Source organism: Phyllostomus hastatus, unplaced genomic scaffold, assembly GCF_019186645.2.
Source record: "Phyllostomus hastatus isolate PE091 unplaced genomic scaffold, TTU_PhHast_1.1 phas_contig_148, whole genome shotgun sequence".
NCBI classification, from domain to species: domain Eukaryota; kingdom Metazoa; phylum Chordata; class Mammalia; order Chiroptera; family Phyllostomidae; genus Phyllostomus; species Phyllostomus hastatus.
In genome coordinates, this window is record NW_025333607.1 from 6,655,678 (window position 1) to 6,682,607 (window position 26,930).

The window sequence follows — 26,930 nt, forward strand, 5'->3', positions numbered from 1 at the left end:
CACCGCGTAAGGTTCTGTCTGTTAGGACGTGACCGTGAAATACACTCTGCTGGTGACCCCATCCTGGTGCCAAGTGTGATCTCCCACCGAAAACTTCTCTCCCCTCACGGTCTGCATCTAGGCATCTCAAAGCCAATCATTCGTAGCCCGTAAAACTGGTTTTAGGAAAAGTGAAAAGCTTGGCAACTGAAAGACACGATTTTCTGCCTTAAAGACGCTGGTCAAACCAGCTCGTGGCTCAGATGGTAGAAGCATCTGCGGCAGATTCCGAGCACCCAGGGACGGGCGGTGTTCAGCGCCATGCTGCTCTCCCTAGTCGTGCGGGGGCGGGGGTGTGGGGGGTGTGGGGGCAGAGGACTTTCCGCAGAGCAGACCGGCCAGCAGCCATGCAGGGAAGTGAAGGGCGTCTCCTTTAGCAGTGCTCCCGGGAGTTCTGACAGAACGTGCAGCCCGCGTGTGTCTGAGTGTGTGAGTGTGTGTGTGTGTGCAGGGATGTGGCCTCGCCCAGATCCACTCTGCACACAGCAGCTATTCGCGCATCCTCAGCAGCTGTGGCAGTTGGGAGGAGATTGCGTTGGGAGTCCTGATGTTTCTTACGGGGTGATAGGTGTACTCATGCAGTCGACACCCTGGACCAGCCGAAGTCACTCGGTCAGAGCAGAGGCAGGGCAGCGGGATGCTGGGCGAGGGGCCGCCAGGCCAAGCCCGGTTTGCACGGCCCGTGAATGCTTCCTTGTGAATTGTGCCCCTTGGCTGGGACTTTTGAGGTTGCTAGGTTTTTACGTTACCTGTGTAACGTAGATCTTACTTTATCTTGATTTTAAAAAGAAACTCACTATTGGGGAGTTCTGAGCGCCACTAGTTGGGAACCCTCTCTGGACTCTCATGGCTGCCGCTGTGGACCTCAGCCGTCCTGCAGATTTCCCAGGAGGAACCAGAGAGCTCTGAGTCCCTCCAGCCGCAGTCTGTGGGTCTGAGACGGGAGGGGACCGGCTGGAGCCTGGGGAAGTGCCGTGCTCAGACGCGCTCCTGTGGGCAAACTGAGACGGCCCTGCAATGCGACTGCATGCCATTGGCTCGGGGGAAGCGTGTTCTCCCCAGGAGAGCGAGAGGCGGGCCGCGCCTGCTCCTCCCTCCTTGCGGGTGCTTAATGCAGCGCGAACTAACAGTAACAGCCTTGGACCGGGACTGTCCCGGATGCCAGGAGTCCCAGACACACCCGCGCAGAGCTCTGCCAATAAGCGGGTGTCCTTTCAGCCTCTAAGTGTGTGACAGTTTCTTATGCAGCAAAAAGCCAGCATGTGCCCGGCATTTCTACCTGTGAGCGGGGATTTCTGTACAGAAACGGCAAACCCCAGCAGGGGCCTCCAGGTGTGTGAGGAGAGGACCGCCGTGTGCGTTAACGTAGAGATTATTCGTTGCGCTGGATGTTCCGCAGTATCATAACCAGGAGCAGGGTTTCTGGTTCCAGTCTGCCTCGGCCATGTGACCTTGACTCAAGTACCAAATCTAGTCGCTGTTCCTCCGCCAGGCTGTGGGACCTCCTGGACTGGTTCCTCCTTTCTGACAGTTCTACCCCATTTCCTCCCCTCTTCTGGCCCCTCCTGCCTCCCTGTCACTTCTCCGTGAGCCCCTCCTCTGTAGCCCGTGCCCCTCACGGCCGGGGACCCCGGGAGGCTGGCTCGGATTGGGGCGCAGAGAAGCAAAGGGGAAGGATGGGAGCCGCGCCAGGAGCCCGCTGACCGCTGTGTGTGTTTCTGTTCAAGATTTACGTCCACCTGAAGGAAGGCGGGGGCCCCGACGGGCTGGACGCGCTGAAGAACAAGCCCCAGCTGCACGGCATGGTGGCCCGGAGCCTGTGCCGGAACGCGGCCGGCAAGAACTACATCATCTTCACGGGGCCCAGCATCACCAGCCTGACCCTGTTCGAAGAGTTCGAAAAGCAAGGTTTGTCGGGGGCGAGCCCAGCCCCCTGCCCTGGGAGGTGGCGGGAGGGGCCGGGGGTGCCAGAGTGTGGTGGCCAGCACAGACCATGGCGAGGAGGCCTTCCCCCAGGGAACGGGGCACCCAAGCCTGCAGTGGGCACTGCGACCCTGGGCCCCAGGGACCCGGCCACCGGCTCTCGGTCTGGGGGACGCGTCAGCACAGAGCTCTGCGCAGGCGTCAGGGCACGTTTCCTTGTGTCCTTGCTGTGAGGCGGTGGAAGGAGTCTGTTTGTGTCCTGGTCCGCTCGAGCTGCCGGCACGAGCTGCCGCAGAGCAGGTGGCCTATGACCAACGGCCATTCATTGCACACCGTTCTGGAGGCTGGAGGTCCAGGACCAGGGCGCCAGCGCGGTCGGCTGAGGGTCCCCTTCCTGGTCCTAGAGGGTGCCGTCTCTGTCCTCAGGTGGTGGCAGGGTGGGGGCGGTCTGGGTGGTGCCAGTCCCGTCCTGCAGGTGGCATGCTCATGAGCAAAGCCCCTCCCAAACGCCCCACTTCCTAATGCCCCTACACCACGTTGGGCATTAAGGTTTTGGCGCAGGAGTTTGGGGTTGGGGGGCACACACACTCAGCCTGTCGCACGGGGCACAGCCCCTCCCAGGTTGCTAGGGAGTCTGAACTCAGCCCCATCTGTAACGGGGCCCGTGCAGTCGGCAGACGGGTAGATGCTGCAGACAATCATGTGGATCGACGCAGGTGCGGTACAGCCGGCCTCGGGAAGGTCTTCCCTGTGTGCTGAGATGCCCGGGCCATTTTTGGCAAAGATGGGCCGGCCTTCTGCGGCTCTGGCAGAAACAGGAGCTGGAGCGACAGGTCTGGGCCAAGTCAGGAAGCCTGGTGGTGGCGTTTGCCTTTGCCTCGTCCTGCACATGGGGATGTCTGTCTAGCCTGCTCAGGAGAAACACGAAAAGCCCCCGCTCAGCTGTGGGAGCCGCCGAACTGCAGACCCACTGCTTAGCCACAGACCAGACATCTGGCCTTAGAATGAAAGACGCGCGAGTGAGAGGGAGCTGACAGCTCCGGGACCCGGCAGCCTCGGCGAGCAGCAGCCCAGGACCGTGCGCTCCTGCCGGCTGGCACACGTGTGCCGGGGCGGGCCGGCGTGGTGCGGCTGAGGACGCCACAGGACCACCACGGGCCACCTGTGGTTCTCGGGGGAAGGGGTCGCCTGCCAGCTCAGGAGGCTGGGGGAGGTTGGAGGAGAGTCTTCCAGTGAGAAAATAGACTCGGGAGGTGAGGTTTTCTAAGAGTGGGCAAAGATTCCATTGCCTGTTTTTTAGAAGCACCTAAAGCTGTGGGCCCTTCCTGGGACCCCATGGGCCTCACCTGCGATGTGAGCACCTGGGGTGGTGATCCTCCGTCCGCAGTGGCCGTGCTGACGGCTGCCCTCACCCCAGGACGCTGGCCTCCTTGGTCTGCTGTCTCCCCAGGAGATTGTAATTCCAGGTCCACACTGCAGGGGGAGCCCTACTGGAGCCTCCAGTGGCCCCTGCTTGGGCGCACATGGTTTACAGCCAGTGAACATGTTTATGAAATAACTGCTGTTTCCACAAAGGGACAGGTTCAGGACGACTTGGCTGCCGCTGGGCTTTCTTTCTTCTCCCCCCACCGAGGGAAGAGGCAGCTGGCGCGCCCCCAGTGCAGGTGGGCGGTGCGGAACGTCCTCGCCTGCTGCGGCGAGTCTTCCTCCCGGATTTGAAAACACACTCCTCTTCTTCAGTCTGGGGGGCGGAGCAGTCTGGGTAGTTCTGTCTGCAGAGGATCAAGCCGCAGGGCGCCCTCTCCCTTTGGGACCCCAACCGCTGGGAGTCTCCCCCCGGACACTGTTGCTGCTCAGGGAGGAAAGGAACCCCCCGAGTCCTCCGGCCTGGGGTGGGGGTCAGTGACGGGCGCTGATGGGAACAACACTGTGTCGGCCTCCAGTGGGCGGAGAGGAGAGTAAAGGACAGGACTGTCCCCAGGTGGTCAGTCAGAGTGTCACCTCCTGGCACCCAGACTGAGGACACAGGCTTTGGGGAGGAGGGAGACTTTCCCACGGCCGTCTGTGGCCGCCTGGCCCACCGGGCCCCTGAGCAGGGGGACGGAGAAGGGCCTGGAGCCCAAGGCGGAACTCAGGGCCCTCCTGTTCCTACTGGTCTCCGTCCACAGTCCCGCCCCCACGGGACCTTCTGGGGCTTAGGGGCCACGCTCAGGCCCTTCTCCCTCAGGAGTCTCCTCCTCCCGCTCTGCTCTTTGGGCTCACAGGCGGGCGCGGGCTCAGTGCATGTTGTCTGGGACTCCTCCCTCTGCTGGGTTTGACTTCTCTCCCACCCAAGGGGATGGGGCCCCTGGGTGCCGTGCTGACAGGACAGGGCGGGCCCTCGGCCGGTCAGGTCTTGGTGACGGTGTTAGGGTGACTTAACCGTGGCCGGGTTTGGAGCTCAGCGTTGCCCTCCAGCCATGGGGCGGGCGGCAGTTCCTCTTCTGTGGTGCGGGGTGACAACGGGAGTCCGGAAGTTTCTAGAAGCGGAAGGAATGGCAGGTGCACCTGTTTAGTGGGCGCTCTGGCAGTGAGAGCTCCTGTGTACTGTTGCTTTCTTGCATACGTCACGGTCTTACACGTAGCCTCCCGCAGACTGCGCACGTTCTGGGGAGACTTCGCGTCTGGGAGAGGAGGCCCAGACATCAGCAGTCTCTCCCAGAGGAACTTCTACAGGGCCGGTCTCCCGCACCCCGGTCTCAGACGGGCAGTCCCCTCCTGTCCCCCAGCATTCCCGTGGCCGGGGGGCCTCTAGGGTCTCCGATGACACCCGTGCCGTTTTGTGTCCCTGTCCCCACCAGGGATTTACTGCTGCGGCCTGCTCAGCTCCAGGAAGAGCGACTGCACTGGGCTGCCCCTGTCCATGCTGACCAACCCGGCCACGCCGCCCGCCCGGGGCCAGCACCGCATCAAGATGAAGGGCAACATGTCTCTGATCTGCTGGTACAACAAGGGGCACTTCCGCTTCCTCACCAACGCCTACTCGCCGGTGCAGCAAGGTGGGGACCCCCGCCGTGTGTGCGTGGGGGGTTGGGTGAGCGTGAGCGAGACGCAGGGAGGGTGAGTCAGGTCCTGTTCGTCCGCAGCACTGGGGTCCCGCCCGCCCTGTCCCACGAGGGGGCCAGGCTGCAGGCTGTAGCTCGGCCCCGAGCCAGCTGTCTGGAGAAGCAGCGATGGTGGGATCTGCAGGGGCCCGGGGCCGCCTCCCTCCTGCAGCTCCCCCCGGCAGACGTGGGGTCCGGTGCCTGGCCGTGTTTGCATGGCCTTACATCATCACTACCACCCAGCATTCTGTCCAAATCCATTCCGGTGGAGAGGGAAAGTCAGCTGTTCTTGTCTTTCCGTTTCCACCTTCGAAATTAACCGCTTGCTCTGGAATTTTCGGGTTTTCAGTTGACCTTGTCGTTAATTTTCCTTGTGATTGAAAGTCCATCGCTAACAGAGGGTTTATTTAGCAAGGAGTCTCCATTTAAAGTAACCACAGCTAAGACGTTACTAAACTGCTGAAAAGGCGACTGAAATGACTCAGGGACACGTCACAAAAATATTTACAGCCGGGCAGTGTGTTTGAAAAGTCCCCGTGCTCCTTCCTGTCAGGGCTCCTTCCTCGTCCCTCCTGAGGGGGCCCCGCCGAGGGGCTCAGTTGTGTGCACGCGCACATGCGTGGTGTGTGCGTGGTGTGGGTTTGGTGTGTGCATGCATGCAGGATATGTGTGTCACATTGGTATGTGTGTGGCATGTGCATTGTGGGATGTGTGTGCATGTGTGTGGTGTGTGCATGCATGCAGGATGTGTGTGTCACGTTGGTGTGTGTGTGGCATGTGCATTGTGTGATGCATGTGTGTGGTGTGTGTGGTATATGCATGTGTATGTGCTGTGTGTGTATGTGGGGGGTGTTTAATGTCTGTTGTCATTTTTTCCCATTCCTTACCGCCCCCCCCACACACACACAGAAGTGACCAGACGATTACGGGACTGAGCACACGGGCGTCTTTGTGTCCCGCAAGGTTAGAGGGTGTGGGACCGCTCTCGTGAGCTCCGTCAAGGGCACTTAGAGGGAGTGCTTGGAAGTGACCTTGGGAGCTGAAGGCGAGCATTTGAATTGGGCTCTTATTCTACGGGTTGGGGGCTGGTGCAGGGCAAGGACGATTTTAGGGACCCATTGGGGAGCAGGGTGCAGGGGCTGCTTCTCACCAAACTGTCGTAAGTGCTAATCTCAGAAAATATGTCCCAAAGCAGGACATGGCACTTCCTGAGCTGGGTGGCACAGGGTAACAGAGGGAAGACTACATCTGGGGAGGCTGGGAAGCAGCGCGCAGTAGGACTTCAGAGGACAGGTCTTAAAGCCACAATATCAAGGGTTAGGCCCCTTAAATCAAGGGAACAAGTAAGGAGGACATTGATGGGGAAGAAGAGCTGATTTTTAAATACACTGCAACTTCGTGTTTGTGTGGAATTCACTTAGAGTTTCCCTTCCTAAAGGACTTGTGAATCATAACGTCCCTAAACCTGCAGTGTGCCCACAGCATCGCCACACACTCACCCGGAGGACCAGGGCTCCTCTGGGGCCCTGGGCGTGGTCCCCGGGGGAGTGTGGGTACCTGGGATGGGGGGTTGGGGGGATGGAGGAAAGGGCTGGGGGCGGAGACTCCCCACTGGAGGGCTGAGGGGCCCCCTGCTCCTCCCCCTGGAAATCCCTGCCCCTCCCCCGCAGCTCTGAGGCTTTTGGTTCAATGAAGAGGGTTGTCCTTTCTGCATACAGCAAAACCACGATGTTTTAAAACCACCTTGCATTTCATTCTAATTGTCATCATTTCTGTATCTCGCCCCTGTCAGTGGTTGATTTTTTACAGCATGAATAGTGATGGGGATAGTGATGGGGTGAGCATCCGCACACCCAAACCTTTGCGTGCGTCTGCGGTCACTTCCTCAAGATGAGTCTGCAGGTGGGGTGTCCGGGTCGAGGGGCCTGAGTGCTGACGGCTTTGGGGAGGGGACAAAGGTCGTGTGTGCCGCCGCGACAGGCCATGGGGGCCCCGCCTTCCTTCCTTCGTGTTCTTCAGGTTTTTCTTGTGAGGTCTTTGTCTTATTGACTTGGAAGCAAATTTTAGCCCTATAGAAAATATTTTTCTGTGTTTGTTTTTCTTGTCATTTGTGGTTAGTATTTTTTAAAGATTTTATTTATTTATTTTTAGAGAGGGAAGGGAGGGAGAAAGAGAGAGAGAGAAACATCAATGTGCGGTTGCTGGGGGTTATGGCCTGCAACCCAGGCATGTGCCCTGACTGGGAATCGAACCTGCAACACTTTGGTTCGAAGCCCACACTCAGTCCATTGAGCTATGCCAGCCAGGGCCCTGGTTAGTATTTTTAACATAAAAATAGTTTTTCATTTCTGAGTACGCAAGTCTGTTCATCTAGTTCTTTGCTCTCAAACTTTAGGTGTCTCTGCTCTGTCCCAAGGTGGGTGTGAGTGTACGTATGTGGTGTGTGTGTGTGGACAGGCAGGTGTGAGTGTGTGTGCATGGCGTGTGTGGACAGGCAGGTGTGAGTGTGCATGGTGTGTGGACAGGCAAGTGTGTGTGTGTGTGGTATGTGTGTGGACAGGCAGGTGTGAGTTCATCTGCTCGTTTTATACGGCACTTTGTGCTCTGCAGAGTGATCCACTTTACATTCACCTGGGTGCTTGGCATCAGTGGGAACTTCTGTATATTTTTTATTAAGTACACGGGTTGGTTGACCAGGCAGCCCCACTGCTGGGCCCGAACCCTCATTGAATAAATCGTCTTTCCCTGCTTACTTTAAATGTCATCCAGCTGGTAAGAGCTCATGGGTTCTAAAGACCCTTTCTCAGATTTAGTTTGTGGCATGTACACTCTTCTGAAACCTGACAGAATTTCCAGTTTTAGAAAATGTTTAGGAACATTTTTGGACTCAGTTTATTGTTCTCTAGAATCTAAGGAAACAGGAAGCGTCTTCCAGAGAGTGTGAGCAGGTGCACAGGCTTTTTAAGACTTATACATTGTCGCATGTCTAGGACTAAGTCTTTTGCCTTTCTCCTGAAACCCCCTCCGATTTCCGGAGCAGAGTCCCCGCCCACTTTGGGTTCAGAGGTCAGGAGACGGATTCGCCCCAGGACGCCTGCCCAGGACCCCGCCTCGGCTCGTGGCTCCTTCAGACTCAGGGAAGGGCGGCGGGGTGTCGGCCAAGCCACAGGTAGCCCGTGGGGGTGGTGGACAGAGCCGCTGGGATGTCGAAGACCCGGGGTCAGATAACCCTCTGGTGGCCCAGAGGTGGTCACGTGGGGCACAGCTGTGACGCAGGTTCACACGGAGCTGCAGAGGCACGGGGTCCGCCCAGGGGCCTGCGGGCCCTATGGGTGTCACTCCCAGGTGTGACACCAGCAAAGACAGGAAACGCCAGGTAACCTCTTGTCAGCATCTGCTCTGTCTAAAGACCTTTGGGCCTCAGAAAAGGTGATTACAGGACAGTCACCTTTCCCTTCTCAGATGGAACACTATCTCGAAATGCCAGGTGTCACCACGGAGGAGGGTGACCTGGGTTATAAGCTGGGGGACTGCTCGGGGACACGGAGCGCACCGGGGTTCTGAAGCCGCTCTCCTGAGATTCCAAGCTGAACTCTCGGGTGTCGAGTTAAAAGGAACGAGAGCAATGGGAAGGCGGTCTCCGTGGCTGGGCACGTGGGGACGGTGGCCGTCCAGAGCTGCCGCCCTGGCCGTGCGGAGGCCAGGAGGCCGGAGTTGCAGTTTTGGGGAGCCCCAGGGACCCGGCCACTCTGGGGTCTGTCCTGGGAGAGGAAGCCCGACCCCCCAGAACTGCGGGGACTCAGAGCAAACAGGGCTTGTTTGTTGACAGGGTGGTCTGACCTGCTCACACCCGCGTGGACTTGTGGGGGGGGCTCTAACTCGGCCTCCGTAGCCCCAGAAGATGCTGGAATTGAACGTCAGACAAGCTAAAACGGATCTGGGATGGGGAACCTGCCAGGCCTGGGTCTCGAGGACGAGGCGGGGACGTTCCCCCCCAGGCCTGGGCGGGAGGTGGGGCTGGGTGGCTGAGGTGAGAGACAGGGAACAGGTGTCCCCAGGAAGAGTGCTGGAGAGAGACAGCCCTCCTTGGAGGCAGCGGGACACCTGGGGCTGCTGGGGAGCTCGGCCTGGGAGACCCCCTTGAGGCCGGATCACCTGACGACAGAGCCTCTTTGGGCAGAGAGGAGCCCAGAGCCCTCGGGCCGGGCGGAGGCCTCTGGTCTGGGCACGGCTGGCCCTCAGCTGTAGGAACGCACTGCCGGCCCTGCCCCAGGCCTCTGAGGCCAGGCCGCTAGCGGCGGGGCCCAGGCGGCTCAACCCCTGACCAGCTCTCTGGGGGGTTCTTTAGAGTGAAAACCCAGTGTGTGCTGGTGGGCAGGGGGCAGAAAGGAAAAGAAGAGAAAGCTCCCCTCCCAGGACTCAGCCTGTGCAGAGAGATCTCTACCACCCTCTCAGTAAGGGTGGGCAGGGGGCACCCCGATAAAGCCCCTTGTGCTGCAAGGGACCTGCCGTGTCTCCTTCAGCGGAGTCCATTTCAGTGGGGCTGATGTTTCCCAGACCTTTGAACTGACCCCTTACAAGAAGGACACGGGCACTGGCCTCACCAGCGCACCCTGCCGGGGGAGGTGGGCAGAGGGACGGCCTGGGAGTCCCGGCCACCTGAGCACATGGAGTGGGTTGGAGGACAGCACCCTGCAGCGGGTGCTCTGGGCTCCCACCCCTGGCAGCGGGACCTGGGACTTGCCAGGGGCTGGGCTTGGCGGCACCCCTGGGATCCTGTCCCCTTTCCGTGTGGTGGCGGGATGGACATGGACTGCATGTGTGTGAGCGGAGTGTCAGGGGCTGCGAAGGGTACTTTCCATCACTGAGGCCACAGGGGCCCCGGAAGTCCCGGGAGGCATGACAGACAGGGCTGACCCTGGGGGGCGAGGTACCTCCTTGTTCCTCGGAGCCTCGAATGCCACCTTCTTTGGCGGAGGGAGGTAGAGCAGGCGGACGGGACTTCCTGTGCACCCTGACCTCAGCCTCCGCTGCCCCCTTCCCCCACTCCCCTCCTCTCCTCCGTCCTCCTCCTCCGTTCTCTGCTTCACATCTGGACACCCACGCAGGGTGGACACGGGCACATCTGTAAGTCCCACGTCAGGCACTCTGGGAGGAGGCGGGTCGGAGGGGGACTGACCCTGTCTCCCCCACAGGGGTGATCATCAAGAGGAAGAGGGGGGAGATCCCCTGCCCCCTGGCCGTGGAGGCATTTGCTGCTCACCTCAGCTACATCTGCAAGTACGACGACAAATACAGCAAGTAGGTGCCCCCTCCGCCCCCCCACCCCAGGGCGGGGGCTGGGGGTGGGGCCTGCAGCCGCACACTGAGCCAGCGTCCACTGTGCCCTTCTCCACGCTCGGTCCTTTGCTGAGCTCCGTGCGGTTAATGCGGAGAAAGGGGCATTTTGAGCAGTGGTGTGTGGGGACCTGCTCTGTGCAGGAGGTGGGTAGTGTGGAGGATCCCACCCTCAGACGCTGTGAAGTCGGGGAGCAGAGACAGACGGGTACATGGGATACATGGAGGACCCCACACAGGGAGGAGTCCTAAGTTGGGTTGGCCCAGGAGGGACACACCGTCCTCACCCTCGGGGACAGAGAAGGCCCCCTGAGGTGACATCTGTCCTCCATCTGCAGGGAAGGGGGGGGTGGTGAGGAGGCATGCCCTCGGGGAGAAGAGAGCGCTTTGCAGAGGCCTGCAGCGAAGGGCGAACTTGACCTTTGGGAAGCAGTTCAGTGTGCACAGAACGCAGCCTTTGAGAAGGCCCCGAGCAGGCGGAGTCCCCTGGAGCCCCCTTCCCGGAGCCCCCAGAAGCCCTGGCTCCCTGTCTCCTCCCCTCCCTCCCTATAAGGGGAGCTGCTCTCACCTTCTTTGTCTTCAGGGAAGCTCTCAGTGACGGAGCCTCAGCCATGCCAAGCGACACCCCCCATCCCCAGCCTGGTTCCCACCCCTGCTGACCCGGAGGAGGCTTTGGGGACCCTCAGCCGTGAACTGGGTGCCCAGCGGCCGCCCGGGTCGGCCCCTCTGACTCCCGGCGTCCCTGCAGGTATTTCATTTCGCACAAACCGAACAAGACCTGGCAGCAGGTGTTCTGGTTTGCCGTCAGCATCGCCGTCAACAACGCCTACATCCTGTACAAGATGTCGGACGCCTACCACGTGAAGAGGTACAGCCGGGCGCAGTTCGGCGAGAGACTCGTGAGGGAGCTGCTGGGCCTGGAGGACGCCTCTCCGACCCACTGATGCCGGGGCCCGGGCCCAGGTAAGGGCGGGGGGGGGCCGAGGAGGGAGAGGGCCCGCTGCTCCAACCTGCCCGCCCAGAGCCCCGGAGACACGCTGCTTGACCTCTGCAGGGACCCCACGGACCTGGCCAGGGGACGGCGGCTGTCCCGGTTTCCGTCCCAGGAAGAGCATGGCCTCCCCCTGGGGAGTGGCCGCCTGCCTCTCGGAGATCCTGCGCAAGGACGGGGCGCCGCACCCGACTCCATGTGCCACACGCCGCCAGGGCTGCCGCCAGCCAGCCCTGTCCCGCCCAGCCGGGCGTCCCGTCCGCGCGGCGCCTGCAGGAGACCTCAGCTCTGAGCACCGGGGACCTGGCCAGGCCCTGCCACCAGAGGTGCTGGGGACAGGATGAGCCGCAGCATGTCCTGCTGGAAACGCCGCTTTGTGAAGATGTCAAGATGTGTGTGACGTGGTCACCTGTACGCCGCACCTGCAGGTGACCGGAAGCAGGCAGAGATGGGCCGTTTGCTGCTCGGACTGTCCCGGTGCCCCTGGGGCGCCGTGGAAACGCCGTGACGGATGGGGGAGGGGCCCAGTGCTGGGAGGGAACGAGGTCTTCCTGGTCCTGTGGCCTGCTCGGCGGGTGCACAGGGAAAAGGGAGAACGCCAACAACCGCAGTGAAGTGTGATGCTATTTTTTATTTTTAAATATATCTTCAGGTTATTTTCTTACTGTTGCTTAAGATCTTCTGTAAAAGGAAGATGTCTCCCTCCTTTTGTCCCCCCTCCCCTCCTCCCCCGCCTTGCCCAGTCACCGCCGTGCGTGGTCTTGGTTCTGTGGTCCGAGCCGTGTTCCCCTGCTGGGGCCAGGAGGGGCTGCTCACCGCCAGAACAGACGTGTTGCAGCCACCGAGGCCCCAGGGGGACTCACCTTTAGCTCCGTCACCGAACTTGTCATGGGCAGAATTACTTGTTTAGGAAAATATGTCGTGTTGCTGAAACGAGCAGCAAAGTGTCTCCAGGGAGGACCACCTGCTAAATCTCCTCCCCCTCCCCCGTGTGCAGTGAGTCACCTGGCCCTGTTTGCCCATCTCAGGTCGCGCCCTGGGGGCAGTGTGGCTGGCACTGCAGACCCCACAGGGCCTGGGCTGCTAGTCTGGTGGTGGGATTTCCCCCGGGGCCTGCTCACTGCAGGACGGGAAGGGTCACCCGATGAGCAGCCGGCAGCCAGGGCCCCAGTTACCCCCCCGGGACGTCCGGGGCTCTTTCTGAACCCTGGCCCCCAGGTCTGCAGGGGAGGAGCCCGCAGCCAGGGTGGCCTCCCACTGTGCGGCCGTCCCCACAGACGCGAAACAGGGCATTTCTGGGGTTGCCTGGTCCCCCTGCAGCCCACTTCGCGCCGCCCCCTCACTTTCACACGCGTGGCATCTACTCTACTCAGGCTTTGGGACTCCCTCCCGTGGTCACACGCAGCGCGTGAGCCGTGTTGCCGGCAGCATGCCCCCAGCTCCCTGTCACCCGTGTCCCGGTGCGTGACGGCCACCCTCGTCCCCGGCGTTCGTTCAGTGCCGCGGATCGCAGGCCCCACTTTAAATTGCGTTTTGAAACACCGTTGCCATGTCCTTTACTTGGATGGAAAGCACTTTTACCACGTGGAGAAATATATTTTTAATTTGTGATGCTTTTCTACAAGGTCCACTATTTCTGAGTTTCATGTGTTTCCAACACTCTAGGGCGACTAATGAAAGCTGATGAGTTTTCTTCTCTGTCCAAATACGTAAAAGAAAAAATAAAAGTCTATTTAGATGTTGATTCTTTGTTAATATATGGGACCTGGTTAAAAGGCCACCGGGCGCGGCCCTGCCCCCACCCTCCCCAGCATCCCGCCGTGAGGGGGTCTCTCTTCGGGCTGAGCTGGGGCGTCTGCGCGGAGGGACATCGGGCACACGTATCTGCCATCAGCCAGCGGCGTGCGGAATCGCCAGCTCCATCCCTTCTCCTCTGGTGGGTGTTTAAAGGCAAAACCATCTCCCCACGGGCCAGAAGTTGGGGTGAGAGCCACCTCGTGACGCGCTGGTGGAGGGAGCTGAGCCACACTGGCGCCGCCCTCCGCCCACGTGGCTCCCTCTGCTGTCCTGCAGGACACGGTTTGGGAGGCGTGGCAACAAAGGTGAAAAGACAAGGCCCACTTCCTCGGAGTGTCGCCCGTGCACCAGCTCCTCTGCAGGGACCCCGGGAGGTAGGCGTGGCCTGTCGTTGCCCCAGGTGACAGGAGAGATGGACAGCCCGCCCAGGGGAGCCGCTGAAGGCCGATGGTGTCCTCAGGGCCCAGGCCGCTGCCACCCTGTGGGTGAGGGGCCAGAGTGACGGTTCTCCAAAATGCCACAGTCAGACTCTCCTCAAGGCTTTTCCCACTCGCCAGGTCGTCCCTGGTTCTGTCCCCACCGCACCGGTCAACCATCGGGGGTAGAAAGCACAGCCTCCCCTGTCGGGTGCCAAAGGAAAGGGAATCCCCCACAAGATCACGGCGCCCCCACCTGGGAAGTGCGGGAAGTGCGGGAACCGTCCTCAGGCCCCGCCCCAGAAGCGGGACGGGCTCTGGAAAAAGCCGTCTCCGAAGCCCCTGCTGCCGGGCCCCTGAGTCTGTAGCCTGACTCTGTCCCAGATGCCTGCTCCCTCTACTGGGGACACTGAGACGCTCCACTTTGGGCTCCATCACTTGTCATTCTGCGGCTTCTGCATCCCGTCTTTGAAAGTCTGTCTGAGCCTTCTTTCTGAGGACGTCCTTCTCTCCCAGGAGGAAACAAAAAAGGGCGTCAGGAGCCAGCGGGTGCCCGGAGCGGCTGCTGTAAACCGTCCGCAGGAAGTGAGGGCGCGCCAGCTGCTCGGGCGCCCACCCTGTAGCCGCTGGTGCGTGCAGATGCACATGCGTCCCTCCGGGTGCTGGCCCGCACCCTGTTTCCCCACCACCCAGGGGTGTCCTTGGTTCCAACCTCTGCTGGCGGCCACCTGGCAGCTCCCTGGTAGGGCACAGGCTGCTGGCGTTGGCGGCGGCTCTGTCTGAACCCTCCCCACGCTGTGGGGGCGGGGCGGGGAGCCCATGCCTCAGCGCACAGCCACGGGCAGGCCTTCTTCCGAAAGAGGCACCTGTAAGGCGTCTCCACGCATGCTCCTCCTCGCGAGCTCCGGCCTGCTGCTCACGTCGGACCTTGATCTCTGGCGCCCACACTTGAGATGCTGTCTCCTGTAACAGACCCGCAGGGAAGCGGAATCCCACGGGCAGCCCACGTTCAGGTGCGAGGGCCCACGCTTCCTTCCGGGGAGGAGGTGTCTGTGGCCGAGGGTCGCGGCGAGAACTGGCAGCCTCTCTCCCCCCCCAGGGGGCACCACGTGGGCAGTGCGCCGCCCTGGTGGATATGTCTGTTGGGTCTTTCCCATTCGTTCTCTTACTCGTCCCTGTGACAAGCCCTGCCCAAAACTTCACCACAGTGGAAAGGACGGTGCATGGGTGCTCCTGGTCCAGGCTTGGCTGTAGGCGCTCTGCCTGGTCATTTCATGTCGTCCTCAGGGTCGCCCTGTGAGCTAACGAGCCCCACTGGGGACCGGGGAAAGCGATGCTCTGGGGCGGGGGAAGGACTCGAGGGGGTGGAGCTTGGGCAAAGCCCGGTGCCGTCACTGGTCAGTCTCAGCCACCCTGCTCGGAACTGCCACCGCCCTGCGTGATGCTGCGAGCCGGGCACAGGCTGACACACGAAACCTGGGTGGTCCCCTGGAGGGGTCTGTGGGGGTGGCTGTGGGCAGGATACCCAGCTGCCAGAGGGGGAGGTTTCAGCAGGAGGGGACCCCCGGAGTGGCAGAGGGAGCAGTCAATCTTGCTGTCGGACCCAACACACACCCCGCCCCTGAAATTCAGGGTGCTTAACCTTGTTAGACACCAGACATGCCTGGTTTGGCATATCCCCAAAAGACGAGTGTGCCCCTCAGAGGGCTGGAAGTAGCCCGCACCCGGCCAGGCCTTGCCAGTCTGCCTGGAGGCCAGTGACGTGTCTTGGCACCGCGTGTGAGCAGCGGGCCAGAGGTGGTCCTCCTGTTCCAGAGGGTTCAGCCCAGCCACGTAGAGTGACCGTCTCACAAATGCATCAGGCCGACAGGAAACTGTTTTCTCCTAGCAAATAAGGAAAGGCTTCTCTCTGCAGGCTGACAATTGACCTGAGGGGTTGCTTGTCCCCAGGTGCCTTCTAGGGACCCACCTTCCGCCAGAGGAAGGGGCCACCGCTTTGGCAAAAACAGGCAGAAGACAGCCACTAACTGGGCAGAGAGGGTTGAGTTTTTTAAAATCAGCTGTTCCCCTAGCCTGTGGGTCCCTTCAGAAATGCACCTCGCCTCACGCCTGAGAGCTCCCCGCAGCGGTAGGGGAAGCATGGGGAATGAACAGGAGGGGAAGGAAAGGGTGGGGCTTCTCTCTCAGTAGGTTGGAAGAGGGGCCCAGAACAGTTGTAGACATTGTGTTAGGTGTGGATTGAAGATCTGGATGGTGGGTTGTGTGGTTTTGATCGAGGCATTTTGGGGGTCACTTTTATCCATTTCAGTATAATGCCACAGCCTTGATACCAACGGCAGCCCTATCCTTACTGGCCTTATCAACACGGACCCTCACTTATCGGTAGAAGTTCAGTGTCCCGAGGGGGACAAGTGCCCTGCTAGGTCCTGTACCATTTAAGCCGAATGTCCATCCCTGGCCATCGCCCCACAACGTGACCAAGTTGGGGGTCCGGAGGCAAGGACACTGGATCCGCACAGACGCAGTTGGAAACCCTGGTGCATCGTTGACTCTGGAGGGGACGGTTCTTCTCCTGTCGCCCCAGCCCCCTTCCGGCCGTGGAGCACGTGGTCGCTGGGAGGCAGCCTCCAGCTCCCCCGGGAAAGCATCTCCCGGCTGCGGAAACGGCCCCTGGGGCTGCAGGCCTATCCAACACCTGCGCCTTCACCTGGGGGGAGTCAGGGGGGCTCCTCCATCCCCCTCCCTGGAAGCTTCCTCCACTGCTGCCCTCACCACAGCCCAGTCTTCCTCCTCCCCCTCCTCAGAAGGTTCTGGAGTCACAAGCTGGAAAGGTAGGCCCTTGTGAGCAGACACACACACACACACACACACACGGAGGGAAAAGTGCCCTCCAGCGAGAGCTGGTGTGTGCAGGGTGCAGCGAAACACAGGGCGTGCGACTTTGGCTTTGCGCTAATGCCCTGAAAGCCGTAAAATGGGAATGGCTTCCGTTAACACGGAAAATCTCTGTGGATAAGGAGATTATCTGCGCTTTTCGGGGTCCAGTACCGTCACTGCCGGAGAGTGAAAAGATGCCGAGAGGTGAGTGAGTGCTTTTCAACTTGGAATCTCTGACAGCGCGCTCCGGCGACGCTTTGAGTTCTTCTGCACACCCCAAATAACTTTCAGACACCCCTTTAAAGTTTTAATGAGTTCGGGTCTTTGCTCGCCAAGCCTTTTAGTAAGCACTGAATCTACCCAGACTTCAGTGTTTGGTGACCCTGACGGGATCGTGTTCTGTTTGTCCCCCGCCACCCTCTCGGTCTCCCTTCCCTCCCCTCCCCTCCTCTCTCTTCCCTTCCCCCCTCTCTCCTACCCCCTTCCTTCCCCTCCCCCTCCCCCACACTGCTTCAGTCTCTGGACTCCCCTCTCCCAGTGCAGAGGGGCTGTGGGAGCCTGCCTTCCTGTCACTGGGGCAGGTTCTCCAGCCTCAGTGCCCAGGGGCCACCGGGACCCTTCCCCCTCAGCAGGGTGAGGAGTGGGGGATGTGATGCTTTGTACCCAAGACATCCTGAGGGGACAGACGCCCAAGGAAGAGGTGAGACTTCAACAAGGAGGGGACGGAAGAGCCTTTACCCCCTTTACCGCCGGGACTGGGTGGTGATGGGATTTACTTTACTGCCTCCGGGGCCCTAGCCTCCTGGGCCAGGCTTGCTCAACCCTCCTTTCTTCGGGAGGTGGGGACCTCTTGGGGGCTCCCGGGACTCCTTGGAAAATTAACCAGCTACTTCCTGGTTTGAGAGAGGGGACAGCGGAGGGGAAGGGGACTAAAAGTCATTCGTGAAGGACACTTTTTGGGCCTCTTCTAAACCACTAAGACCCCCGGGATGTAAGCAAGGCCAGGCTTGGCGTCAAGGACTGTCAGGCAATGGGAAAGACACAAGCACCTCACAATAATAACTGTGTAAAAGATAAAGAACAATGGCCGTAGTTTCCCACCCACCACCCACCAATGAGGACACGCGGCTGAACCGTGGTCAGTCTCCAGGGCAGAACACTTTGGAAGGACTTGTTACAGGAGATCAGCAGGAGGCAGAGAGAGAGAGCAGGTGCAGACATTACTCAACAAAACTAACAGGCCTGGCCCTGGTGGGAGCGTGGTCCTGCGAACTGGAAGGTGGCGGGTTTGATTCCTGGTCGGGGCACATGCCTAGGTTGCAGGTTGGCCCCGACCTGGGCATGTAAGAGAGGCAACCAATGAAAGTTTCTCTCCCTGGCTGGTGTGGTTCAGTGGGTTGAGTGCTGGCCTGCTAACCAAAGAGTCATGGGTTCTATTCCCAGTCAAGGCACCTGCGTGGGTTTCGGGCCACGTCCCCAGTAGGGGGTGCAAGAGGCAACCACACATTGAAGTTTCCCTACCTCTCTCTCTCCCTCCCTTCCCCTCTGTCTAAAATCAATAAGCATGTCCTTGGGTAAGTATAAAAACAAAACTAAACAAGGGCCTGTTTCTTAGAGCAAACCTGTTGCTCATTTTTGGCCATAGGTTTTGCCTTTTGCCCCCGGGCGAGTCTCGGCCTCCAGGCACGAGCACAGCCGTTCTGTCCCAGAGCAACAGTGTAACCACAGAGCAACCACACCGGAGCTGCAGGGGAGGCCACTGAAGTCCAGCCGCACCCAAACGTCTGCTGCAAGGAGAGATGAGCAGTCGGGAGGGAGGCGCCCTGCTCCTGAGGGAGTCAGAGGCACGTCCTGACCTGGGGGCCCTGGCCGGCTCCCCTGCCCCTCGCCCCTCTCCTCGGCCCCGGGAGCCAGAGGGGGGACTGAGGTCTGCCCTCAGGGGCCTCCTCGCCCAGTGGCCCCAGCCCTCCACCACAGCCGGACCCCGGACAGCCTGCGCGAAGCCTGGTGGCTGTTATTCGTGTGCACCTCCAGCACGGTGACAAGTCTAGGGGTCGGCAGGAGGGACTGAGCGCGCCCCCAAGCGGAGACGGCAAGAAGGAGCGTCTTCACGGAAACACCAGGAGGGAGTGTCTAAAACCCCGGGGGGATTGTTGCCCTGCCCCAGACGGCAGAAGGGCTGGGGAGACTGGGCAGGTGCACACGGTTTTGCCTGATTTCAACAGTGTTGGGGGCGGGGAGAGGCATATTTAACAACCTCGGTTCAATCACCTTCCAGGTGAAATTTTGGTTCATCCTCTGGCTGCTTTCCGTGAATTAGTCGGTCCACCTCCTTTGAGATGAAGCCTTTCCCACGTTTCCCCAGCAGAGGGCAGCAGACTACACCTTATGAGCTCCAGGCACGCGGAACAGCGACCCTTGGAAGACCACGCTCTGAGTTGGGGGTGGGGCAGTAATTGAGACAGGCAAGGTCTCTATTGGCCAGAGTGGAGAGAGAGGACAATAAGCAAAACATCGAGATCACAAAAATGTAACATTGGGGGCAGGAATGGGACAGAACTTGCTGACTCTGGTGTTTGATATCCAGCAAACACTGGGTGCGTACTGGGCACCAGGCACTTCCAGGAACTGTAGACGTTGGAGTCTACATTCTGGCCGGGCCCAGAGCACACAGCAAGCCAAAGAGTGCTGCAGCAGTGTCTTAAAATACACCGAATCCTGCAGGAGTAGGGGAGTGCAGATTCGGGGAGTGCTGGGGTGGGGTGGGGGCCTCTGGATGCTCAGATTGGGCTGTGGGGGTCAGGTTGGAGTGAGTGCGGAGGGAAGGCTGAGCCTAACAGTGCCAGGCTCGCAGGTAGGGTAGCCGGTCCTCGGCCTCTCTGACGGGAATCACATGGGGACGCTGGCCCCACCCCCAGGTCAAGGCTGGGAACTGCCGGTTGGGAGCAGCAGTGTCTGGAGCCCTTGAGAAAGGGGGGTGGGGGTGGGCAGGGGGGGTACAGGCCGGACAGAGCTGTGGTGGTGGGGGAATGGGATCCAAGAGGACGGGAGGCCAGTGCAGCAGGACAAAGGGGGCTGGCTGGCTCCCTGTGGGGGACTGAGAATGGGCGAGAATGTGGAGCAGAGGGCCGGAGGGTCCCCAGGCCTGAGGGGCACGGAGAGGAAGCGGCAGCTGCATGAGGGGAAGGAGGGAGGGAGGGAGGGAGGGAGTCATGGGGGTGGGGGCAGCCTGGAGCACACCCTGCAGGGCACATGCCCCACCCCCAGAATAAGCAGAATAAACAGCCCTGCTGTCCCCTCGCTCCCCTTGCTTCCCCCACCACTGCCCCAGCAGCCACACCAGTGGAAGTCGGAGGACTGGGGATGCTCCTCAGAGACCCACCTCCTCAGCACCGGGAGCAGAGAGAGAGGGAGGCTCTGCAGCGCGGGGGCTGGGGTTGGGTTGGCCCAGGGACCCAGGGCTCAGCGTCCAGACCCGTCCCCCACTCCCCGGGGCCCTCCCCGGGGCACTGCCTGGAGGGGCCAGGCAGACCGTGGGACTTCCCAGAGGGTGAGAGCTGGACTCCTTCTGCCCCCATGCGGCCTCTTGTGACCGGCTTCTTTCCTTCAGCAGAATGTTTTCAAGATTCGTCTGTGTCAGGGCCTGGGCCAGCACTTCATTCCTTTTTATGGCTGAGTGACATTCCCGTGCATGCATCCACCCTTAATCACAGCTGCGAAGACCGTTTTCCCTTATAAGGTGACATTTACAGTGCCCAGGACTTAGGGCCTGATACCTTTGCGTGGCCAGTGTTCAGCCCTGCACAGTCCACACCCCCCTCCCCCAAAGACTGACGTGGCTCTCATGGGCAAAATGTGTTCGCCTCAGCCCAACGTCCTGGAAAGGGTCAACCTGTCACAGCGTCGATTCACGCTGAAATTCTCAACTCCAGAATTCTCTCATCGGCTCCGAGTCCCAAATCACATCTTCTGAATCGGGTGCCGGTCAGACTCTGGATGTGATTGATCCTGGGGGAAATTCTTCTCCGACTCGGGAGCGGTGAAACTAGAAAGTAAGTTTGTTTCCAGAACACAAACGGCGGGGCGGGCAGGCACAGAATAACAGTGGGAGACCCTCTCATCGCAGATGGGGGGACGTGAAAGGAAAATGGAGGTCTCCAGTCTCCAGCACCTTGGAAACCCAGCGGGGCAGATCCCAAGAGGGTCCCAAGTCTGGGCCTAGTCCTCCGAGGCTGAGGCTCCACCCTGGCGCCTAAGGCTCAGTCCGATCTCAGGGCTGGGCCCCAATGACTCTGTGCGGCTGTTACCGAGTCTACCGCAGGTGCAATGCCCACGTCAGTGATACTATGGTAGCCAAGTGTATGCTTTATAAAGAGCACGTTACAATACTTTTTAGCGCAATTGTATCTTAGTTAGTGATAGGCAAGCTCAGGCCACTGGGCTCGTGTGGAAACTAAACTTCCCAGCCCCTTAAACTTATTCTTCCTGGCCGGTTGCCGGCGTGAGTGGGATGATGACCCAGACAGGCGGGCCTGAGCCTGGACTCTCGGTCTCCTCGGGACAGCTGTCCTCAGCCGTGTGTCTCCTTCCCTCCGGCCTGGCGCTTCCCCAGGGCCGCGCCCCTTCCGCTCGGCAGCCCCCTTCTCTCTAGACTCTCTCTAGGTCCGCACGCTGCCCAGTGCCCCGCGTGTGCGAGTACGCTCCCCTCAGAGCCCATCTGGGTCCTCGGGGCCCACCAGCCCGGACGCTGGCGTGGTGTCCGTGTAACTACGTGTTCCCTGACAGGCCAAGGCCTCAGGACACGGTGCCTTAGGGGAAAGCGTTTACGAGCTCACTGGAAGTGGGGGCTCACTTCCACAGTGACAGCGTGACACGCGGCAAGTGCCCTGGGCCAGGCGTCTGGTGTCAGGAGCACGGCAGCCTCTCTCGGGGCCCCCGCCCATCATTAGATCAGTGTGTGTGGGGAGGGGGGTCCGGCCCCTCCCTCTCGCTGTCGGCGAGGCTGCCTGCCTCTGGCTGCCAGGGCCCCTCACGGCTGGCTAGCACCGAACGAGCCCAGGTAAGAGGCACCTCGAGGTGTCCCGTCTGGAAGGTGCTCCCATCCATCAAGGGACAGCTGACTTTAGTGATGACACTGCAGGTGGGGTGACAGATTGACAGGTGGTGAGAGCCGGGGGTGGGGGGTGGGGAGGCTTTTGAAATTGATCGAGTCCATCGCCCAGGCAACCCGCCTGCGTGTGAGCTGGCTTTGGGCCCTGGTCACCAACAGGCAGGCTGTGCCCATCCGGTCCTTGCTTCAGGGGTCTGGCCACTCAGGGCGGCACGCCTCTGGGAGGGCCCTGCCAGAGGCCCTCCCTGCTGCGGTGGGCCAGGGCCTGTGGAGAAGCCCCCACAGCTTGTATGTCCTGCCTCTTGGGCTAACATGGCTCACAGACAAGAGGCAACAGCGAAGGACTGCGTTTGGGAGGGAGGGGTGGAGGTGGGGGGGCCTGGGACCGGAGGGGGGGGCGGGGAGGCAGTGGGGCAGGACTGGGCTGGCGGCTCTCAGGGTGAGCTTGCGCCCCCCGGCTCCCAACTCTTCAGCAGGCGCACAGAGTGGGTTTCGGGGGCGTTACGGGACATCGAGTCGGCAGGACGGGCCCTCGAACCCGGTTCTCAATGGAAGATCCTGCTCTCGGTTCGCAGGGCCCTTGCCCTCGGCCCTCGCTGCATGCCTACGGCCCCTTTGGGGGTGCAGAACACGCCGGGGCGGAGAGAGCGCAGCCGCCCACACCGACCCCAGGCCAAGGGGGCGCAGCGTCTGAGACTTGGTCTGCCGAGGTCTGCCGAGCTCTCCCGGAAACCCGAGATCACGGGGTCCCTGGGGCCGAGGGGCCGGTGCCTGCTGAGCCCGTCCCGTCTTTGCCCAGAGTCCTCACACCGTCTCCCCTCTGTGCGTCCCTGTCCTGAGGCCCCGTCCCAGCGGAGCAGGGCCCACCTCAGCAACCTCATCTGAACCGACTTCCTTAAAGGTGCCTTCGATGACTACGTTCTAAGGCAGCGACCCCCAACCTTTCTGGCACCAGGGACCGGTTTTGTGGAAGACGATTTTTCCAGGGAGCAGGGTTGGGGGATGCTTTCGGGGTGGTTAAAGCGCATTGCACTCAAGTTCCCTCCTGCTGCGCGGCCCGGTCCCTAACAGGCCTGGACGGGAGCTGATCCGTGGCCCAGAGCTTGGGGACCCCGGTTCTAAGGCACTGGTGGTGGGGGAGGGTCGGGTCAGGACTTTCAAGTATGAATTTGGGAGGAGGACAGAGGTCAGTCCCTAATGAGCCTCAAGCTTCTCCTGCTGCCCAAGGCTGACCCATGTGGCTCCGCCACGGCCCCTGCAGCTGCGCCCCCCCCCACCACCCTTCCGGTGTCCCGGATCGGAAGTGGCACGGGCCACCTTCTCCTGGAGTCCCGCGGCGGCGTGTGGCTGTGGGAGGGGATGCTCGGAAGCACTTGGCTGCCGTGAGTCTGGGCCGCGTGCTATCAGTGCTGGTGGGCAGGCGGGGGTCAGCCGGCTTCCTCGGGGTCAGGGGGACCCACACCCTCCCTTCCTTCTCTGTCTCTCCATCTGCAAGCCCTGCAGGACGCTGGCCGCGCTCCAGTTCACCTGCCCCGGCCCCACCCCCTCCCAGAAGGCCCTGCTCCCCTCAGGTTGACGATTCCAGAAACTCCCTTGTGGAGCTCACTGCCACCCAGCCTTGGGGAGGGGGGCCGCACCGTCCATTTCTCACACTGCCTGCCGTGTCCCCTCTCTTGTCCTGGACCCGGAATTAGCATCAGGCCTGGACCTGTGTCTTCACAGCTCCGCCCCTCCCGCTGCCCCTTCTCTCCCGACGCCCCTGGGGTCGAGGGTGGGTGGGTGCAGGCCTGACACTCTCGCTGTCGTCCATGTCTCCCTCACCCCACACAGTAACACGCTCACCGAAAACACGGCGTTTCCAACCCAAACCCCCTTGGTCCTGTGTTGCTGTCCTGCCTCCCTCTGGGTGACGCCCACGTCCTCACAACCACCCCCCCCCCCAGTGAAACCCGGGGGGGTCTCAGTAGCCACAGCCCCAGGCTGGGGCGCTTGTCACATCTTACCCCTCATCCCAACAGTGACCTCACAGCGTGAGCAAACTGTCCCCGCGGCACAGGCCAGGTTCCATGAGCTTCCCCAGGTGACGCGGGGGATGACAGGCAGGACCCAGCGTGGAAGCCCCACCCCCCAGGGCGCCCTCTGGCTGCTGCTCTCCGCCAGTGCGACTGCGGCTCCCGGGTGTCTGGGAGCGGCGCTCATGCAGGGCTCTCCTCCAGGGGCTTCGCTTCCTGCTTTGCCTCAGAATCAGGGCTGGAGCCAGGTCCAGGGTCAAGGTCAGCTAGAGCGCCGGGGAGCCCCTGGACCGGCCCTGCAGATTCTCGTCTGCTCTGCTCTGCCTCCCACCCCTCCCCCATCTGTCCTGCAGCAAGAGGGCAGCCCCGCTGATGCTCAGAGACGCCCCAGGTCGCAGGCGCCATCCACACGGGGACCCCTTGGATTGAGAGGGTCCAGGGCCCTGGGAACAGTGACGTCTTTATTCCCACGGACCTCCGGCTGCATGTAGCCGATAATCTGGGAACTTGGTCGCCCGTAAAAAAAATCAGGTTATTTTCATACGGCATTAATCATTGCAGACTGTTCGTCCTGTTTGTGGTCGTAACTACTCTGAAATCAAAAAAGCTGTTAGACATAAGGCCTTGTTACTTAACTAATTAAGCATGTATTATAAAAATATTTTGATAACTGTCCCCGAATAATTAGCTGTCTCTCCGGTCCCGTGTGATATGTTTTACTCGTTTGAAAACCAAGCTGTCAGCAAACCCCAGAGGACCGGGGTGGTGGCCCGGGAGGCCCCGCAGCTGCGGCTCCCCGAGGATGCAGGGGTCCCATGACCCCTGGCTTCCCCATGCACCCAGCCGCTTCCAGAACTTCCAGTGCTGACAACTGCAGTGGGCGCTTGGCTGCCCAGCGAGTAGCCGTTCCTCCCACCAACCCCTTGCCAGCAGCACCTGCGCTCGTGACGGGGACGATGGCACAGGGGAGGTGACTGTTGCTGGCTGCATAAGCCCCAGGGTGCGGGTTCTGGGCCACGGGGCCTGGAAGTGTGCAGGGCGGGGTGTGGTAGCCCCTGAACAGGTGTGTCTTCCCTACAGAGGGCCCGTGAGAAGGACAGATGGGTGGGGGGGGGCGGGGAAGAGAGAGAGGACAGGAAGAGACAGATATGGGGGGCGTGGGAGCATGCTTTGTTTTCACCCAGGGTCTCCTTGTGCCCTGGAGGCGGGGACGGGTGTCAGACAGCGAGCAGCCTGCTCACAACATGACACCCCAGCACCGAGCTGGGACCTGGCGAGCTTGCGATCGCTTGTTATTTGAGATAATAAACGTCCCTTCATGAAGCTGCATTGAGCTGGGATTTCGGCCACGCATGCCTGAGAGTGCTCGCGTCGACAGCTCCCTGCAATCCGGGAGCCGCGAGGACAGCTCATTCCCGGAAGCTCTCGGGTGAGCCCGCGTCTCCAGTCCGGCCTCTCACACCCCAGCCCTCGGATGGGGGGCCCCCCGCCCCCCGGCCCCCCACCCCCGAGGGCTCGCACACCCCCTTCGGAAGCGCAGGGCCTCTCTGGGGCTCAGCTTTTATTCTCAGACCTGCGTTCAAGGTCTGCATCCAGGCCCCAGTCCCCTGTGGGGTGAAACCCACGACGTCTTTCCTGCAGCAGCCCCCTCCGCCCCGCGACCAGCCGCAGGCACCCCGGCAGAGGCGGCCCAGAGTCTTCGTCGTCACTTCAGTGGGACCCTGTGGGCACGAAGCCTTTTGGAAACGTGACACCCGTGTCCGAGCCACGCGCAGGCACAGGTGAGACATGAGCTCAAACACACACGCACCGTATCGCTACTGAAGGGCTCAGGAACACGTGGTAAGTCCAGGACGGCAAGCTTGTCTTGGGCCAGCCCATGGACAGAGACAGCGAGAAGAGCTGTTTTGGTTTTCTGGTTGAATACATGTTTTTTAATGTGAAATATACGGTGGAATCGAAGAGCTGAGTTGGGTTGTATATATTCTAGAAACATTTTGCCAATCTCTTCTCCGCTCCAGTCCAGGGCTCAGAGAGCTCCCCGCCCCCGCCCCACCAGCCCAGCCCATTCCCGAGTGTCAGGGACGCCCTTGTCTGTCTCATCTCCCTGTCCACCGCACGCCGCCCCACTCCGAGCCCGCGGGGCACTCTGCCTGCTGTCTTCTTCCTCTTTTTTTTTTTTTTGGCGTTTAACATGCTTTCTGCCCTCCTTGGTCTCCAGAACTGTCAGGGCAACAGTTTCTCGGCAAATATTTATTGAAAGAATAAACTTTTCCCTGTTGCCCAAGCAAGAAGCACACACACGGATTCCTCCAGGGCTCTGACAGACACGGGGCAGTCACGCCGAGCTGGTGCTGTTTCTCGGGTGGCAGGAGGGCCAAATTGGTGGTGGTCTCCAATGAAGCGGAGAAAGGGGACGAGTAAACGTGACCTCCAGGACGTCAGAAACACTGCCTGGGTGGCCCTTCTGGTGACCCGCCCCCTCTCTCAATCTCAGTCCAAATTCCTAAGAGGAGCGGTCAAGGCTGTGTTTTCCTGACGCACCTACGTGGCTGCCAAGAGGTAGGCATTTTTTAATCTTTTTTTTAAAAGGTTTTATTTATTTTTTAGAGAGGGAAGGGAGGGAGAAAGAGAGAGAGAGAGAAACATCAATGCACAGTTGCTGGGGGTCATGGCCTGCAACCCAGGCATGTGCCCTGACTGGGAATCGAACCTGCGACACTTTGGTTTGCAGCCCATGCTCAATCCACTGAGCTACGCCAGCCAGGGCCCAAGAGGTAGGCATTTTAACAGGCCGAGCGTGAGCAGGGGCTGCGGATGGACCTGGAGAGCTCGGTGACTGGCGAACAGGTACACGGACTTGAAACACTGTGAAAGCTGCGCAAATATTGCCTCCCTCTTCCCATGCAGGTTCGGACTGTAGGATCTGGGCCCGGGTGCCCGGCATGGACTCCAGGTGCGTACCTAGGAGTGGTGTGACCTTGAGCAGGTCAGCCCCTGACCTTGGGCAGGGTAGCAGCTTCAGGCGCCAGCTCCGCAGCCGCAGCCGGCTGGGAAGCGCGGCCCCAACCGCGACCGCACAGGTTCCTGAGGAGATAGTGAGAATGTACCGAAGGGCTTGGCTTCCTGCCTGGCACACCCTAAACCCGCTGCTACAAATGGTAACGGTTGCCACTACAAGGAAGAATCAACGACAAAAGGTGAGTGCATTTTAAGAGTATGACAGGAAGGGGCAATTGCGCAGCGCCCCCTGAAGCCGGCGGACCGAGACTGGCGCCGGGACCACCCGCCGCCCCCCTCCGCCCCCCTCCGCCCGAGAAGGACCACAGCTGCCGCCGGCGAGCG

The 26,930-nt window shown here is 60.7% G+C and overlaps 1 protein-coding gene across 1 annotated transcript in view; it reads left to right on the plus strand.

The window, feature by feature from the left end:
• The window catches only part of PGBD5 (piggyBac transposable element derived 5), a 73,970-nt gene extending 60,887 nt beyond the window's left edge, over positions 1 to 13,083 (plus strand). Inside the window, exons 4-8 of the mRNA XM_045859029.1 lie at positions 1,767 to 1,947; positions 4,803 to 5,000; positions 10,241 to 10,346; positions 11,131 to 11,345; positions 11,437 to 13,083. Of these exons, the coding sequence (XP_045714985.1) occupies positions 1,767 to 1,947; positions 4,803 to 5,000; positions 10,241 to 10,346; positions 11,131 to 11,326 (681 nt within the window). The 3' untranslated portion in view covers positions 11,327 to 11,345; positions 11,437 to 13,083. The remainder of the gene's footprint in view (positions 1 to 1,766; positions 1,948 to 4,802; positions 5,001 to 10,240; positions 10,347 to 11,130; positions 11,346 to 11,436) is intronic.
• The last annotated feature ends 13,847 nt before the right edge of the window (positions 13,084 to 26,930 follow it).